At 42.5% G+C, this 18,621-nt stretch overlaps 1 protein-coding gene across 2 annotated transcripts in view; it reads left to right on the top strand.

Annotated features, from left to right (window-relative positions):
- The window catches only part of mpp7a (MAGUK p55 scaffold protein 7a), a 114,712-nt gene that overhangs the window by 35,988 nt on the left and 60,103 nt on the right, over positions 1-18,621 (top strand). For both annotated transcript variants that reach the window (XM_072378194.1, XM_072378195.1), the window contains exons 3-4: positions 3,768-3,886; positions 14,508-14,585. In XM_072378194.1, the coding sequence (XP_072234295.1) occupies positions 3,768-3,886; positions 14,508-14,585 (197 nt within the window). The remainder of the gene's footprint in view (positions 1-3,767; positions 3,887-14,507; positions 14,586-18,621) is intronic.

Raw genomic sequence — 18,621 nt, 5'->3', positions numbered from 1 at the left:
ATGTTGTCACAATGCTCTTCCCCGAGCAGTCTGGTGAATCCCAGGCACATGATACGCTCTTTGTTTCACACAAGATATACGAGGGTGGTCAATAACTCAGTCAGCACCTTGGAGAACATGCAGGGAGAGGAAATGGCATTGATTTCCTGTATTCAAACGAGTTTATTTTCACCAGACACACACAGTTTGTCTTCTTGTATGTACAATAGTTATGATATTGAAGCTTTATCCAAGCCATAAAGTCCAGCAAGCAAAGTTACAGACAGGCTAGTAAATTTGTCTCCCAGCCGCTCGTGTGCTTCTGGTGTTGTGTGTTTAAGCAGTGCTGAAGTTACATTGTGGTGGAAAGGGTCATATTTTACTAATTTTATGTTTCTAGATTAGTGCCAGTAATTTCCTTGTTTTATGTCGACCTTGAAAAATCCCAGAGCAAGTTGACCTACATGACTAGCAATTTGTGCATATCATATTTAAAGCATTTTTTTTTTGGTCTGTGTTTCACATAGAGGAGATCTGTGAAAAACATGGTTATTTTCCTTGACCGCTGGTTGGTGTGGGTGTGAGAGGGGAAGTGCTGTTTGGCTGTAAAAGTGGTTGCTTCCCCGTACGGGACACTTTGGAGGCCCTGGCCCCTCCCGTTGTTTTTCGGCCCTGCTCCGCAGCGTCGCGCTGAACTTCAGGACCTCTGGACTTGGCTGGTTCAGCACAACCCACAACAGAACCGAGTGGCACACACCACTAGACACTGCCAGCTCCACTATACACAGCCACCACACGAGAGGTTCCAGAGTAGTCTGGCCAAAGCAAGTCAAATGAAGCTAGACCAGCCTTACAAGAAATGGTTCGGTTCGGTCCACCCTTTAATAGTAAAGAATTGCCAGGCCTTGCTTTTTCTTTTTCTTTTTCTTCCCCCTTTATGTCACTGTTTGTGCTGGACACAGTTGACATGCATGCTCTATGCACATATCTGAACATCTGGCCCAGGATTTTATTTCTTTATATAGCATCTACACGCAATGATTTTACCCTTTTAAGTTGTTCTTTTTCTGGCTCGTGCCCTCTTTTCCCTTTCTTCTTCCATCTTTTCTCCACGTCTGGCCATCCACGTATTCTTCCATTTGATTTCAGTTTTAAGGATTTCTTTGTTTAGCTCTTGGCTTCTCCACAGCTCTTTGCGTTGCTGCTTCAAACAGACTTTCCCCTGGGTCACAGAGTTCAGTTCATAAGGCAAGTGCAGTGGCAGATTTTTTTTCTTCTTTTTTTTTAATCTCCCCCCCCTTATTTGTTATTTTATGCCAACCAGCTAATAGGTCTGGTGTGTCTCCATAATACAGGGTGACCAGGCGTCCTCTTTTACCCTGACATGTCCTCTTTTTCAGAGCTAGAAATTGCATCTGCTCGTAGCCCTACAGCATAGATGGAGTGGAAGTGAGGAGGGGAAGTGCGAAGACAAAGTCCAGGTTTTGGACAGGCTGTCTCTCTTTATGTCCCACCTTCTGGAACGGTCTCTGACTGTAGAGAATCACCATCATTGGTCGATCGCCTTCTCTCTTCAAACTTTCAGTTGGTCAGCACTACGATGACCAATGACCGCCCTCAGTGCGAGTTTCTCTGTCTAAACAGCACGTGGCGCCAGAATCCGCAGCTAAAAATGCAGAGAGGTAAATGTAAATTCACGGACGAACTACAGCAAAAAAAGCCTTTGTTTTCTACTCGGTCGTGATGCATGACATGCAAAGCAATGGCCAACTATTTGAATCTGTGGCCATATAAAACACAGTAAAGACGCAAAGAAACAAGACAAGTTGTTGTTTTATGTTGTCTTGTTCAGTGTCTTTATTCACTCCTGTGTTGTAATTTACTTTAACACTTAACCTTTGGAACAGTGAGGTATGAGGTGCTAACCTACATTCTGTGTCGGGAGCTGGAGAGCCAGGCAGGTTATAATTGTGATCTATCTTCCGCTCAAAGATTCCAGGGACTCAAAACCCTAATCGCTTCCAAATGGGAAGCAGAGGGTTCAGAGTGGCAGATGACAGTCCATCTATCTGAGTGCCCGGCAGCAGCAGGAGAGACAGACATGACCCAGTGTAGTCGGTCGTGGTTCTCCCAGCGGACATTCTGAGCTGCCAGCACACACACATCAGAGCCAGCCAGGTCAGCTATTCATTCAGCCAGCAACTCCAACCATTGCTTTTCAATCAATCATTTCAGTTATGAATTGACCGATCGCAATCAAATCAATCTCTCCTTTCTCTTTTTTTGCTCGGTCCGCTGATAAACACTCACAGAGAAGTTTGGTTCCACCTCTCATATATTTCATATACCTTTCATGAGTTTCTTCTCATGATGAATTCAAAGGTTTTCAGCACAGTGTGGCTGTGTTTGAGGAGTTTAAATTGTGCAGACATTTTTTGATGCATTAGTAAATGTGTCTTTGAAGCATATAGCCCAGCTTGAGTGCCTGACCTTTAGTGTGCCCCATGGTTTAGTGAATCGCAGCCACACTGAAGACCTAAGCAACAAACAAGTATCTGCCACTGCTCTCCATCAGTTTCACTGCAGGATTCTGTTGTGTTTGGAAGCGGCCCCACTGACTCGCTGGTTTTGTGCTCTCTCTCCCTCTGAGTGTTTCGCCTCCCCTCTGCTTAATGTTGAAACCATCAGCTCCCCAGTCTGGTTCTCTTTAAAATGAATTTGAAATATTCATTCCTTGTGTAAGCTGGGTTAGTAAACCCCCAAAGGCCTTGTGGATTTCAGCATGTGTTGTTCTGACAGGATTCAGATTCAGCTGTGGTCTTGCTGCTCCCTGAACCCTGTTTTTCTCACTGCCACCAACAAACTGCTCAGGCTGTGGAGATGCTCTGTGTATGGGCGACGCTGGGCAGGGGAAATGCAAAAGTCTGCCGTCCTTGTGTGGTCATGAAGTCTGCAGCCAGGCCTGTTCGGTTCATTTAGTTCAAATTCATCTCTTTTAAGCTCAGTTGCGATTTAGACGGTTTAAAAAAAATGCTGACATACAATCAGAACAGCCGCACAGACAATTTATCACAAACACTTCTTTCAAAAGTTCTATTTAAGCAAGTACACGTGTGCTTCAGTCGTAAAACAATTGCATGTTTACAGGCAGAGATGATGTGTACTTGGACAAGCCTTCGAAGGCTTGTGTATCATCTGTTCAATGAAAGAAAGAAGGTTCAATTGGAGTTGCCTAATGTGAAGCTTTTTCCTTTTTTTTTTTAGTTCTTTCTAATTAGTTACAGACAAAAACAGGAAAGGCTGTGACAAAAGCAGGAAGTACAGGTTAGGGGACATACTTAAGTCCCTCTATGTTTCCTCTTGCTTCCATTGACAAGCATTGGAGGGCTTTTGGTAGCAAAGTCTGTTCAAGGTCTGCTTCTCTGTGTGTATGTTTGAATAGATTAATTTGTGGAAGAATAGATGAATTTGTGGAAGAAATAAAGCGATTCACCATAGATACAAATCCAATGTATGTGATCTGTAAAAGTTCTAATGGTGAGAATTATTTCTATGTTTACATATGCATCCATTGTCTCATGGTGAAGATGCCCGTCTGTATGAGAAATATGTATTCAGCACATGTGACACTGAAACACCTTCTGTCCCTTATCCAACGACAGATGTATACACATCTGTGTCCACATCTGTGTCCATGTCCATGTTTGTGCGTTTGTGCCTTTGCATGCGTGCCCTAACACCTCCCACTGCCATGATGACATTCTGTTTCCTGTCCCCCCCTTCTGCAGGTCTGTATGAGCTGCTGGCTGCCCTGCCATTTCAGCTGCAGCCTCATGTCAGCCGCCCTGAGGACAACATCTTCCTCCAGGACATGTTTGGGGAGAAAGGCCTCCACTCGCTGGTTAAGGTAAAAAAAAAAAGAAGTTGAAGAAAAGAAAAGCCCTTCTCTCTTTCCACTCAAGCTCATTTAAAGTTGCTTTCTTCTTTTGATTTACATTTCTAAAAGCTGTCAAGTATAAACTTGTATTGTACTCCATTAAAAAAAAAAGCAATAATGTGTTAACGAATCTGCAAGTTAGATTATTGAGGGACGTGAACTTCATTCTGGAGATTTTTCTGCACTGTAAATGTTTTCACTCGAACTAAAAAAAACTTAAAACTACTTCCTTTTAATATGAATTAAAATAAGTTGCCCTGCTGAGGAAACTGCATGCACAAGTTGATGTTAGAAAGAAAAAACTCCAGAGAGAAACCTCTGGAAGAACCAGATTCAGGAAGGGTGGCCTTATGCCCGGTGCGGGCTTGAGAGGACGGGAAAGAAGGGTCAATAAGCATCCTAACAGCAGGCCAGGGATACCTGTTGAAAAAAAGAAATAATAATGTAATGGAGAGTAAAGAGAGCAAAGTGAGGTATTTATGAAAGATATTTATGGTCCCACGGCAGTCTAGGCCAATAGCAGCATAACTGTTTCAGGGTCACCTGAGCCATCCCGAACTATAAGCTTCATCAAAAACAAAAGTTTTAAGTCTAATCTCAAACAGTAGAGAGGATGTGTGCTTACCAAATTGAAACTGGCAGCTGGTTCCACAGAGAGGCGCCTGATAACTGAAGGCTCTGCCTCCCATTCTACTTTTAGAAACTTTAAGAACCACAAGTAGACCTGCAGTCTGAGAGCAAAGTGCTCTGTTGGGAAATCATCAAACTGTGAGATCTTTAAGATATGATGGAGCTCGGTCATTAAGAGCTTTAAATGTGAGGAGAAGAATCTTAAATGCTATTCTAAATTTAACAGGGAGCCAATGAAGAGAAGCTAAAACTGGAGAAACATGATCTCTCCTGTTGGATCTCATCAGAACTCTGGCTACAGCATTTTGGATCAGCTGGAGGCTTTTCAGAGAATTTGTGGGACAGCCCAATAATAAAGAATTACAGTAGTTCAGTCTTGAAGTAACAAATGCATGAACTAGTTTCTCTGCATCAGCCTGAGACAGGATGTTCCTAATTACGAAGGTGAAAGAAGGCAGACCTAGAAACCTGTTTTATATGTGAGTCAATAGATAGATTCTAGTCAAAAATAACTCCAAGGTTCCATCCAGGGTTATATGTCTTTAAGATGTGCTTATAATCTAACCATCTGATTGAATTCATATGTGAACATAGCTGAGTATCATCAGCATAGCAATTCAAATGTATGCCTTGCTATCTAATAATATCATCTCATGGAAGCATGTATAAGGTGAAAAGAACTGGCCCAAGCACAGAACCCTGTGGCGCTCCATGACTTCAGGGTTTTCTTGGTGTAGCACATATTAGAGGCACTATATTTGTGACACGTCAGGAGTTCCTTAACTTCATCAGCAGCTGACGTCACATAATCACATCTATCTTACCAGTTATGTTTTCCAATTATCAAGTCACTGTTGCTGGTAGCATTTTTTTCAGCAGCCTCAAAGCAGAAAGGAGGAGAAAGGAACCTGGGTACAAGGATAAAAAGAATAGGGAGCAGGACATTTCTATGTGCAGCATTGTATCTGAGAGCAAAAAAACACCAGTTTTTGTACAGGGAGAGCAGGATAACACATGAGCATAAAAACAAGAAATCTTAATCTAAAGGGGAAAAAATAAAGAAAAAAAGAATCCACTTACTTAAAGAGGTATGTAGGATTACATACTCCCTTACACAGAGTCACATCATGACAGCTGACAAAGCCTCTTCCCACAGCATGTTCATCGAGTTTACTCACTTACTTCTGTCACAGCTGAATAAAAAAAAAATACCCATGTCACATCCTTCCTGTTGTGGGCTCAGGCAGAATCTGAAACCCTCTTCCTCATCCCTTTAAGCCAAGTTCTCCATATTAATGCGCACCGTCTTTATTTGATACTGCTTCATTATACCTCTGCCTTGCAGTCCCATTCATACAATGCCAAGTTTGTTATTCCAACACTCAGCTTTTCTACTCCTCTCACAGCAATGGACCTGAATGGCCCCGTGGTTTAGTTTCTGCTCATTAAACTGGAAAGCTGCAGAGTTTATAGTGAAGATAATTAATTTGATATCTTTGTATATTCGCAGGCGTTGAAGGTTACACATTCCATCTGCCCTAACCTCATCTTCATTTTGGGATTCTTGCAATCTGCAGGCAAACCTTCAAGTACATCCGCATCATCTGCTACTTTTGGAAAGGAATGGGGTGCCCCCCTTTTTTTTCAGTTATTATTTCTCTGTGTATGAACAGTATCTTCGGACCTCTTTACTTATTTCTCTCAGTCATGCTTTGATCTGAGAATGTTTTATTGCTCCGTTACGAAGAAAACGTTTCTAATTGTTAGAGCTACATCTGACTGTATCCCCTTTATATCGTCTCAGTTTTGGATCCGACACTGTTTTCATGTACCGTCACGATATATTTCTCCATGTTTTCCTCTCTGTCTCAGATCCATAGTCGTTACAGCATGTCACAGTTATGTTTGAGAGAAATAACGAAACCTCTTTTTGTCTAAGCTGTTTGTTTAGGAGACAGGATTGATCCTGTAGAACTGTGGCACACCTCAGACACTGAAGTTAAAGCAGCGACATTGGGACTTGAGGAGACCAGAGGGGTTTCATTTGATGCCTGGATTGTTAAATATGGCTGGTAAAACGCTGCATAGTAGAGGAGATGGTAATTCTAATGAAGGGTGGCCGTCTGACTACTTCCAATTATAACTGGGTAATCGTCCAGGACCTAAAAGGGATGTTGAGTCAGTGTTCAACCAAGAGAGCAAAGTCCTCACACTCTTTACCTTTACCATCAAAGCTTTGAAAAATGATTCTTGCAGGAAACAAATGCTAAGCTTGACTGCTGTGGTGAAAAAGGGGATGCTCAATGAAGCCGTCAATCTGTGCTTACCGTCAACCAGAAGTTGTTTTCTTTGCCTGGTGTTCATGGGCACACTTTTAAGGGATAAAACAATTAGATTAAAGCCATGGTTTGAGCCAGCTGAGGTTGCTCAGGTTTTTCATTGAATGTCCCCTTTATGCTTCACTGTAGGAGTATTTGAGGCACATCCAGTCTGGAGGAGACCGTGGGCCCACAACAGTACTATGATACGATGATTTAATCTGCCAAAGAAACACCTGGTGTTTGCTTTTTCCTCATAACTGGTGATAGATAGATTGATGTATGCTGTAGATAAACAGGAAGAAGATGTTACAGCAGCACAAATCATACAAATAGCTTAAAGACAAGGACCTTTCGGAGGAATTTCTCCAGTTTTTGATGGAGAAAGAAAATGAAATGAAAATACTGCTGCGTTTATGTGCCAGTGACATACTAAGTGGCTCTAAGCTCCATGTCAGTGCAAGTCATTCAGTATCGGTTTAAGTAATTAATGTAATCCAGTGTGCTGTTTCTGCAGTATGATAAATATATCGTTACTTTACAGTTGTGGTCAAGTCTTGAAATGATCAAATTCATAAGAGTCACGATTTCCTCAACAAAAGTGGCCCCTTTCACATACCAATGTTCTTATTTTTCTTTTTGTCTGTTGAAGAGAGGCTGAGCTACTTTCAGCATATCTTATGTTTAACGTTGAGGCATTAGAGGAAACTGCCCTGCTGCAGACAAGCACAACTATATGCTTCCTCTGCTTTCTACTTGGTACTCAGATATAAGCCAGCCTGTCAGCTACTCAGCCTAATGCAGAGACAGGCAGACTGCGAAACACACAAAAGTACAGAACTAGCATCTCACCTTACAGCAGAGACTGGCCATCAGACGCAACGTTCAGGTGAACATGGCTAACGTCAGTGGCACGCCATTAATATAACCTTAATTGTCCCCTTCCTCTGAAGCCGCACCGCTAAATCTCAAAAGACTCCACAAGGCTGTGAAGGGGATGCTTTGAGAAAGCTTAAACGCAGAGAAAACACACACATCAAGGTAATCTGACAGGCTCCGCTACCCAGATTACTGGTATGGAAACGCTCAGGTCTCACCTGGGTGATTATGATGCATCAGTTAATGGTCAGTCTGTGTGAGGGGAGAACGTTGGTCCAGAGAAGGAGGTGTTAGAGATGGAAAGAAGAATTCTGTCCTACACAAGGAATTAAACCGGTCTCTGTCTCTTTCCGTCTCTCATCACCTCTCCCTATAAAATAGCTGGACAGCCACGCACAGCCCTCATAATCAGATTATGTCATAGAAACTAAACAAACATTTCCTCGTATCCTCTTTCAGTGGGGCTGGAGACTCATGGTGTGTACTTTTCGTTGGTGCAGTAATGATACTGATGTGAATAGTGAGGGCCGGTGCGTTTGCCTAGCATAACTAAAACAACACAGACAGTTTAAAATCCTTTCAATTAAAGGGGTTCACTCCAGTATGCTTTTTAGAAGTTCTTCCACACTCATTGTTCCGCTGCCAAAGTCCCGCCCCACAAAAAGCCACAGGAAATATAATACAATATTTAATTTCCACCTGCCTCAGGTGGGGCTCTCTTTTAAGACCAAGTTTCTGTCAGCAGGCCTTTAGGCAGCCTCTGAAATCTTTCATTTTGTGGTCAGTCGTGTTCCCATAAATTCCTCTCCTGTTAGTTGCTAATAGGCTTGGCTTTTGCTTCATTGTTTCTCAGCATTATTGATGTGGGCTTGCCAGTTTGTTCTTCAGTGCCACAGGCCTTTAATGATATGCAACGGTGCTGCCGCTGATCCTTGTACCCAAGTGGAAAGTTGGAGCTATTTTATATGAATGAGCTAATTAAATAACAATCCAGCTCTAGCTGGCCCTCTCAGTTTTATGACTCACCCTGTGATCTCCTGTACCCCTTTAGGACAACCGTAGACTTTCCTTTTGGGCATTTATCATTTCCCAGCATCAGTCCCTAATTTGCTCTTAGTTCTCATTACCCAGGAAGATCACAGAAAAAGAAAGTAGATAAGTCTGGTGCTCCATTGCTAAAGCCCCACACTTTGTAAACAGCAAAGTTTCAGGACTTGGCTCGTAACCCATCCCACCAAACACATCCACTCTGACAGACGGGGGGCAAATGAATAACCTCCTTTTGCTTGGGTGAAGTGATCTTCAGTCACTAAAGGAGATTTACTATCTTCATAGTTATCTTACAGTCTGTCAGTCAAGTTTTTATTCTTTTATTCTCTCTGATTGTAAACAGTGATCAGGTGTGCCATCTGCTGCTTGATAATATCCAGCCTAAAACTCACCTCCATGCACTTTGCCTTTCTTCCAGGTATTTTTATCAGACCTTTGTGGTTGACAACAGTCAAAAGATCATGCTCCGTGTCCAGGTTGTGAAAGGACAGGAGAAATGAGGAATGACACCATATTCCAGGAGAAAAAAAAGCTTAAAACTCATAGATTTAAGCCATGGCCTGTGGGCAAGACTTTCATTGGTCAGTGAAACGTGGGGAGGGGTAGATGTCGGTATTTTGCTCTGAAATGATTGCATATACCTTGCATAAAAGTACCTTAATTGTCCTCTCTCACTCACATTCACATTCACATTCCTGTGAGCAGTCTGGCTCCATGTTCGTTGGATTAGCTGCCAGTATGGTCATTATTCAGTGCACCTGGAAGTCTCTCTCTGTGTGCTCCAAGCAGAGAGGAGCAGAGATGGACTGCCCCACATGCAAAGTCATTAATGTTGGTTCAAAGCATCGCTGCATTGTCGGTCGGAACTTAGAAACTATTCTCAGATGGTCTTGTGTCAGTAAATCTGTTTAGCAGTGGGATCGATGGAGCATTCCTCCGTGCATCATCATAGGTTGATTAGATGCGTGAAAGAAGAGGGTCTGATGTTAACATGCAGCTGACAACCCTGAATAAATCTATTCTAAAAGTAAAACAAATCTTCAACTATTTAGAGCCATAAAAGTTTGACTTCGGAAGCAGCCCAAGATGTGTCCCATCAGTCCTGTAGCTGTTGCAGTACTGCTTTCATTCCAGCTGGTGTAATGATTGTGAATACATTTCATTGACACACTGTTGTAGATTCAATCATAGCTGTTCCTTCTTTTAATCTTTTCTGAGTCATCCAGGGTATGGTCAATAGAAAATCCTCAGCGGGGAGCTACAGGAGGTCTTTTTCACCTCTCTCCTCTTAAGAGGCTCCCTCAGCTGTAACTGGTAGGGAGACCCAGCCATTCAACTTCTTGCGAGTTCATTTGAGGTCATGCGTGTAGTTGACCCGTGTACTAATCACGTGGGTTATTAGTAGTCTTCGTAATTCAGGTGTTGGTATCGCCTTATTGTGCATATGAATCAGCTGAGGAAGTCTCTTGGATGAGGGGTGAAAGGTCTTTAAGAGCTAAAGAGTCCAGTTTCTTTCCTCTTAATTTTCTAGTGATCTTATCTATCTTAATTAAAGACCAGCAGAACATTTCAGGGCACAGCCTTACATTTCTGTCTCTTTACACGTCGAATGTACAACAGCTGATGTGCTGGTCACAGATTTTTCCAACAGTACATTATGAAGAAAGCCCAAATGAGTCTGTTAGTTTATGGAGGAGGAAAGGATTGTCCACTCTATAGCACTGCTGTAGGACTGCAGGTGTGTGGTACAGTGTTGGGCGTTTGTCTTCTCAATGGACTGATAGAATTAGGTCTGTGATCTGCAGGATTGTTCACAAACCCCAGCACGTTGTGCAGGATCTGATGCCATTATGCAGGAGCTAGAGCTAAAATCATGTCATGACTTACCATGACAGAACAAAATAAAATGAAATAAAATGTATGATCTTACAGCTATTTAAGCTATTTACAGCCCTTCATGTCAGTCTAGAATCTCCCCTTCTGGTCTCCCCAACCTGTTCTAGTTAACCATGCCAAAGTGTTTTATGAAGGTGTTCACAATCCGAGCAAGAGATCAGCACCGGATGGGTTAACTGAGGCATGATATGTGCGCGATGGTACGTGATCCACTCTGGTGGGTAGGCACAGAAAGGGAAAGGGAGAGGGAGACGTCAGCTTTTACTGGTTTAATGTAAATGTTCTGGCCAGTGAACACTAACCAGTGACGGAGCCTCCTTGCGGGACACGGAAACAGAAACACTATCCAACCCTGTGATCTCCAGACTTCTCCCTCTCCTTCTATCAACACACCTCTCCATCTTTCAAGCCTTTGCTTCCTTGCACACGTTCCCCTTTTCCTCAGTGCCAGACTTTACTTTTACTTTACCCACCTCATCAGTGTTTGTGAGGGAAGCCTTTTCCCTTGACTGCACCTCCATGTTGACAATTGAGGCTCGAGTTAGTCATTGTTCTTCTCACTCCTGCGTTTCTTTTGATCACGAAACAAAATAATTGCAGTTTGAAAGGCTGCAAAGCTGTCTGACCTCAGCCTGCAGCAACCCTCAGCATCCACCTCCACTCTGTTTTTGTTTCCATCCATTGGGATTTTGTTGCATCATCCCGTACCTGCGTTCAAATTTTTTATCATATTTTTTCTTCTTCATGTCTAAAATCCACGTGGAGGTGAGACACACGATACTTATTTGTTACCCAGTCCAGGAGGATGTTCATTTATTAAAAGTTTCACAGCCTTTACAGCCTCTTTTTTTATATTTTTTTCTTTTCAAATTTTTGTGCTGCATTTCACGTGAGAAGCATCAAAACTTCGGCCTTTTATGTGACTAAACGACCTGAATTGTGCTCTGATTCGAGCTAACCTCTCCTTGGCTCGAGCACACTGTCTCTGTTATTTTTCTTTTTTTCTTTTCATTCGACGGGACACATTTCTCGCACTGCTGCCTCACTAAGAGGACAGGGAATGCACGTTGCAAAAAAAAAAATCGGGTAACGACTTTAAAATGCATTACTGCATCACGGACAGGCCCTTGGAAAGTGTCCGAAACTGTAAATAAAAGCATTCAAGTCTTGCATGTGCTCACAGAGCTGAGGAGAAATTCCAGAGTAACTAAGTAAGTGGAGGTGGTGGAGCAGCAACTACCTAAGCAGATGTCACTGGGACTGTGGTATGTTGGAGCGTTGAAGACACTGGCAGCCTTGCTTATTCATTCAGTCTGTTTTCTTACAGAGATGATCAGGACAGATGATGGATCTGGAGCTGCCTGCCTGTCCTTTTACGGCCTTACACTGTAGCAGAACAGACAGGGGAGCCGCAGCACAGGGTGGAGTAGCTGAGACTCCATGAATAGTAGAATGTAACCGTTCAAATATGATGTTGCCATGTGAAATTAAACAGATGAGGAATGAAAATTTCCAGGAATTTCCCCTGAGTGGCATTTCTAAATTTGCTGTTATAGAACACGGAACATACTGACAGCATTTTAACTCGACACCACTTAGACACTGGAGTCTATTTAACCTTATGTTAGCAGCACTCCAGTTTTTTTAATCTGTCCCAGCCCTTACCACTACCCTTTTGTAAATTCCTTCACCTCTCCATTCCATTACAGATCTTCTGCACTCCTTTGTCTGCCACCCTTCATTTAACTTCTCGCCTCAGTTCTCTTGTTCTAAGGTCCTGAAGTCAAAGCTTTTTGCATACTGCAGCTGAGCAGAGTAGTCCTTAACAGATTACCTCCACGACTCGTGTAATGCTCCATGTTTTATAGCTGAGTAATGCCGGCTTTACGCAGGGATTTGAACCTCTAAACTGACCTTGAAACATGGTTGCAATGTTGGCCAAGACACCGTCCTAACAGGCCGTGATTTATCACAAGAGACTGTGTGGATAAGTCCAGCTGAAGTGGCTGTAACTGTTCAAAGCCAACAGTCTGAAGTGGAATGTTGATGGGCAGAATGAGGCATACATCCTTTTTTGAACCAGAACTCGTCTTAGTAATGCTGACATTATTTTTATTTCCCAAATGTTGTGATGAAAATTGGGTTTTGGATGTGGAAACGTTGTTTTCTTCTGTGGTTATCAAAGACAGCTTGAAGAGATTCAAATAAACTCATCTGCGTGAGTCTTGTGGCTAAATGGAGTTTGTGTTTTGTCTGTGCTGCTGTGTGATTCTGTGATTCATCTGCGCTGCCTGCTTGTGTACATTTGTGTGTATGTATGCTCTCACATGTGTAGATTTGGCCCTGCAGACACGGAGTTGGCCCATGTAGGGGCTTCTCTGTCATTGTCTCTTCAGCCTTTGACTCATGCTGGAATGCTCTGTAAGACTTCCAGCTGGAGACTTCATGCCCAGTTATCAGTCAGACCAATGACCCAGCTCAATCACCACGCTGGGCCTCTCAGGAGTGGCTGCTGGGAGAATACTGGTCCCTGTCTGTTCTGTGATGGGACCTGACAGCAGCCCTGCAGGCTGTCAATGCATTTTTGCACAGCTGCTCTCAAAATAAAAAATGGCATGGTTGGAGTGTTTTTCTGTGCATGACTGATGATGCACAAGTATGCGTGCACGCGCGTGCGTGTTGCTGAGTGTAAGGATGCCCCCAATGAAAACTTTTCCTAATCAACAAGTAGTTGTGCTTTACAGCAGGTAGTTGGCTTTTCGTATCACCTTTAATAAAGATAGGTTCAGGGTTTCTCACATCAAACCACGACCCCTATTTTTCCTCACTCACACGTGCACACACACACGTGCACACACACGTGCACACACATTACAGTGACCCCTCTCCTTAATGCACACAGACAAGATCAATGCATGATCAAGCATGGGTGGAATGCTCTTTGAGTCATGCTGTCACCAACTAGATATAGCAACATTTTTCACCCCCCCCACCAAAACAAATGCACCTACCAAAAAATATATTCATGTTTTTAACAAACCGGTCTTTCTGTGGAAGCTATCCCTCACTGCTAAAAGAAAAGAGGGAGACTTATCATCGAGGGTGCATTAACATGATGATCATATCGTGCTCCACATTTGTTAGTAATTAGAGTCATTTGACTTGTAAATATGGCAGCCAACTATTTGACTGTGATCTACTGTCTTTGGTCAACTCGCTGGCTTTCTTATTGGCTGAAACTTAAGTCGACTGTTAGGGGGTAGTCGTAGATCTAAATCCCATCTCTCCGACTTGTGGAGCACAAGTCGGCGTTTGAGCACGTTTTGGCTGTGTGTGTGTGTGTGTGTTTGTGTGTGTGTAAATGAGGCAATATTAACACAAAAGTCGGGCCTACGTTCCATTTCGAAAAGGGAAGAGGTTTAGCTTTGTCTCTTAACACCGTGCAGTCGAAGTGTTGAAGTCGATAAGGAAATGTTTAGCCAATTTAACCAGACTGTTGAAATGATTTGAAATCCTCACTGGGTCACAAGGGCATATCAGCTTCATGTTGGAAACCTGCGTTGTTTGTACAGTGGCTAAGCTAAGTGAAATGTTTAGAGGCAGCGTGTTGGGCTGTGACGGGGAGTGAAAACACTGTGTGTGTGCGTGTGTGCGCTCTTTTGGTGTTAAAAAGCACAATTGCTTTTTTCTTTTGTTTCCATCTAGTGCGACTGTTTTAATAAGAGGGTGTGGATTGATGCTGTACATGCACACATTGCTTTGGTCTCTGTCTCCCACTCTCACACAAACTTACTGATGGACACAATCTGTTCTTTCAGATCCATGAACGACTGCAGCACTACGAAGAGAGCAAACCCAACCCTGTGCTGGACAATGCAGCAGCTCTGGCCCATGAAGTAAGTTTTTCCGGCTTCCATTTATTTGGCTGTACATAGTGATGGGGTGCAAATGAGTGGAAAGACAACATAAAACAGCAAACTGTTGTTGAGGCACCGTGAGCTTTGAGAGCAGATTCAAACGTCTGGAATGAAGTGCACAAGTTTCTAGATCGCCGCTGGAGGCATGAGCGCCATTCTTTCATAGTTTTGGTGCCGGCGTCCGACACGATGGTTAAATACCTTCTAAACCTCTAAATTGGGGTTGAGTGAATACTTATCTTCCTTTTCACTGAGTTATGTATGGAAGGCATTTGTTATATTTGTGCACAAGTTTATTATATTATATTCATACTTAATTCCTATCCTTGAAACACGCACATGGAGCTTGACAGTGTTTGTCCTTGTTCACTTCTTACCCTTCGAGCCCACTGTCCCGTTTTCACTTTGGATTTCTAGAATCGTCAGTGTTAGGACATGACCTTGTCCCTAGGATCCACTTAACCTCCTGCCTGTTTATATGCTGCTTTCTAAAACCATATGCCACAAATCCCAGCTTTGCCGATACACGGATTATTTTCTTTGCCCTGATGAGACGCAGACTCGCAGGAGAGCTGGCGATGGATGGTCCCGCGATGACGAATCACGTCAGCACACAAGCTACAGAAGTGAGCTGCATTGAACTCAGACAGCACAGAGATTCAAAGAGCGGAAGCACCATGACAGCATTACCTATTGCGTGCAGCTTCTCCACATTAGTTAACCTTTTCAGAGTCACTTCTCCCATTACATAAACAGTAACATGACCATCACACCCACGATGAGTGTTTTCCTCCACTGGCCTTGCATCGCTCCTCAAGCTGTGAAAGATATTTACTTTGATTTATTGACTCATTTTTCAGGATCTTGACATTTGTTACTCTATTGCTCATTTACAATATTTATTGAAAATTACCCAGTTAACATTCTCACACACGCACACACACACATGTTAACCTTAGAACCAGACTGGCGCAGTGAACAGAGAGGAGGAAAAACACTGTTTCTGATGCGTGGTTTTGTTTGAAATCCACAGTTCTGTTTATTGTAAGTGACTCCGTTTATTCCTCCCCCTCTAAATCGCCCACAGCCATACATCTTCCTAATTAATACTGAGTCAAGGAGAAAGACTTGGGGCTGAGATTCCTTTTCCTGAAAACATATACTCTATATATAGTGTATTCTCAGGCATAGAGTCGGCTTGGTTGAAGGCCAAGTCTGTAGTGTCCTGAAACTATCACAAGAGACAGCCTCATCTTAAGGTCCAGAGTTTTCCTGTCGCTACGAGCCACAAGTGTCATTGAAGGTGACTTACCTTTCCATTGTGGAGAGTTCACACATACCAATACAGATGACAGAAGTGTCAAACACTGACTCAAGACCCTTAAGCAGGATAGAATGGCAAAGCCTGAATCAGTAGTATTTTCAAAAATGCATTTTATGGCTCTTTTTCTTTCCTCTGTTTGTTTTGCCCTGCTGTTAGCACTGGTAAAGTACACCACTAACCAGAGAAAACCATGAGAAGAATCCCACCAAATTCAAGAGTTCAGCAGAGTTCAAAGAATCACTTCTGTTTCTCTTTTAAGTCTTGGCTCTGCCTCTCCAGCTTATGGCGGTTATGGTTATGAGTCCACAGTCTGTTCAAAAAGACCCCCAGCTATCAGCCTCCATCTTCTCTCCCCATTACATATTTCCTCCCTCATTCTCTTGTCAAATCACAGACTTTCAAATTTATGCTTCCTGGTAAATGCCCTGCAAAGCGTCTCCCTGGGATTATCAGGTATCGGGATAAGGCTCAGAGCCGGTGTATCAAAGCATCTCGCAGCACACCGCAATCCAGAGTCTCCCGTCAGCCCAGAGCTTTACAGTGTATTTTTAAAACATATTGTTTTTCACCCATGTCACCGCTCCAAATGAGCACTATTGAAGTGGTGGCTGAGGGCTAAGTGAAAGGGGGAGCGATCTGCAGTTAGATGAAATTCATTTCAGGCTTGGATTTCAGGTAATGGAAGCTTAATTTATTGGCTAACATAAAATGACACTTCAGCCCTGTCTAGCTCAGACTGCACTGTCTAGAGCACACAGCAGGTGACTGCCACTGCTCAGGCAACGGACATCACCAATGCAGCCTGAAACATGATCGATTCTGGGTTCAGGGAATAAGTGCTGTATTACATACATATAAGACCATGCCAGTGGGTGGCTGCGCACACTTTTATCAATGCGTAGACACAGTTATTCTTTCCAGCCCTCATCAAAACTGAAATAGAAGCACTCTTGCTTCATTGCGGAATGTAAAATACCTCATTGCATCAATCAAAAAGGCCAATTCAACTTTACACATGGACCAGCTCAGTGTATGTTTCCATCACTTTAATCAGGTTTTATAGATCCTGTTGTAAACTAGCCGTAAGCTGAATGACCAGGTCCAGATCAGTGTCCATCACTTGAACTATGACCGTATGACTGGAGGCTGACTCATTTCCTTCTTTCCTTAAAGAAACCATAAGCTCTAAAGATCAGCTGCCCAACTTGTATGTGGCCACCCTGATGTTACTGGAAAAGACCACTGGGTGCCATCAGCGAGCACTTGTTTGCAGTTCATACCAGCCACAGTCAAAGAGAGGGAAAGAAAGTGGCTCTTCAAGTCATCTCACTCATCAGTTTCCACTCCACGAGACTTTGATAGGTCCATTATCACACAGATTTACACATAGATTTGATATGAAATCATTTTAGATGTAGATTCTAACGTGATATGGTGACTGTAAGTGGTTTCATCTAAAAGCATACAGATGAGTACCTGCCCCTGTTTAGAACTTTTGCCTCTGATAGGTCTATGCATAATTTGAAATTCTAAATGAGCATTCTAAAACAAGCTGTTTTTCTTCAGGTAATTTTGTTGAACTTTGTTCAGTGTTTCTGTATACACTAAAAAACTGATTAGAAATAATCAGGAGAATCATCTAAAAACAATACTAATCATATGTTGTGGCCTTGAATATACTGTTATCCAAAAAATGCCATCAGATAAAATGTCCAAGAGACACGAGAAAGAATGTAAACGATAACAATGCTTCAGCAGTCAATGCTGTTTTCAACCTTTTTTCTATCACATCTAATACAGCGCAGGACTTATGCTGTATATCAAAAAGAGGGTTCAGGCTGCATGCTTGGAGGTCATGATCAAGTCAAGTCAAATTTATTTGTATAGCACATTTCATGTACAAAACAATTCAAAGTGCTTTACATAAAATAAAAACATTGCAGCGTGGAGTGAAAGAAGCATTAAAAATACATAAAATAATATAACGAGAAAGAAATAAAATTAAATTAAAATGATTAAAAACAAGCAACAGTTTCGGTAAGTTCAAAGATATTGTGCAGATTTCATGCATTGACACATGAGAAAAGAAATGTTTTTAACCTGGATTTAAAAATGTCTACATTTGGTGACAGTTTAATCTCCACTGGCAGTTTGTTCCACTTGTTTAAAGCATAACAGCTAAATGCTGTTTCTCCATGTTTAGTCTGGACTCTGGACTGGACCAGATGAACTGAGCCCTTGGATCTAAGAGCTCTGCTGGGTTTATATTCTCTGAACATATCACAGATGTATTTTGGGCCTAAACCGTTCTGGGATTTGTAAACCATTAGTAGGCTTTTAAAATCTATTCTGTGACTGACTGGAAGCCAGTGTAAAGATTTTAAAACTGGTGTGATGGGCTCAGATCTCTTAGTCCTGGTTAAAACTCTAGCAGTGGCGTTCTGGCTGAGCTGCATATGTTTAATGCTCTTTATAGAAGTTAAAAGACCATTACAGTGATCGAGTCTACAGGAGATGAATGCATGGATGAGCTTCTACTGGTCTTTTTGGGAGAGAAAACCTTTAATTCTGTTGATGTTTCTGAGTTGATCTTTGAGGTGGTCGCTGAAAGTCAGATCTGAATCTATCAACACTCCAAAGTTACAAACTTGGCCAGTGATTGTAAGGGCCAGAGTCCCTCTTCTCTTTGCT

The sequence above is a fragment of the Leuresthes tenuis genome, unplaced genomic scaffold (assembly GCF_036924035.1).
Source record: "Leuresthes tenuis unplaced genomic scaffold, fLeuTen1.0.hap1 SCAF_24, whole genome shotgun sequence".
Taxonomy (NCBI): Eukaryota; Metazoa; Chordata; class Actinopteri; order Atheriniformes; family Atherinopsidae; genus Leuresthes; species Leuresthes tenuis.
This window is presented reverse-complemented; position numbering and strand designations above follow the sequence as displayed.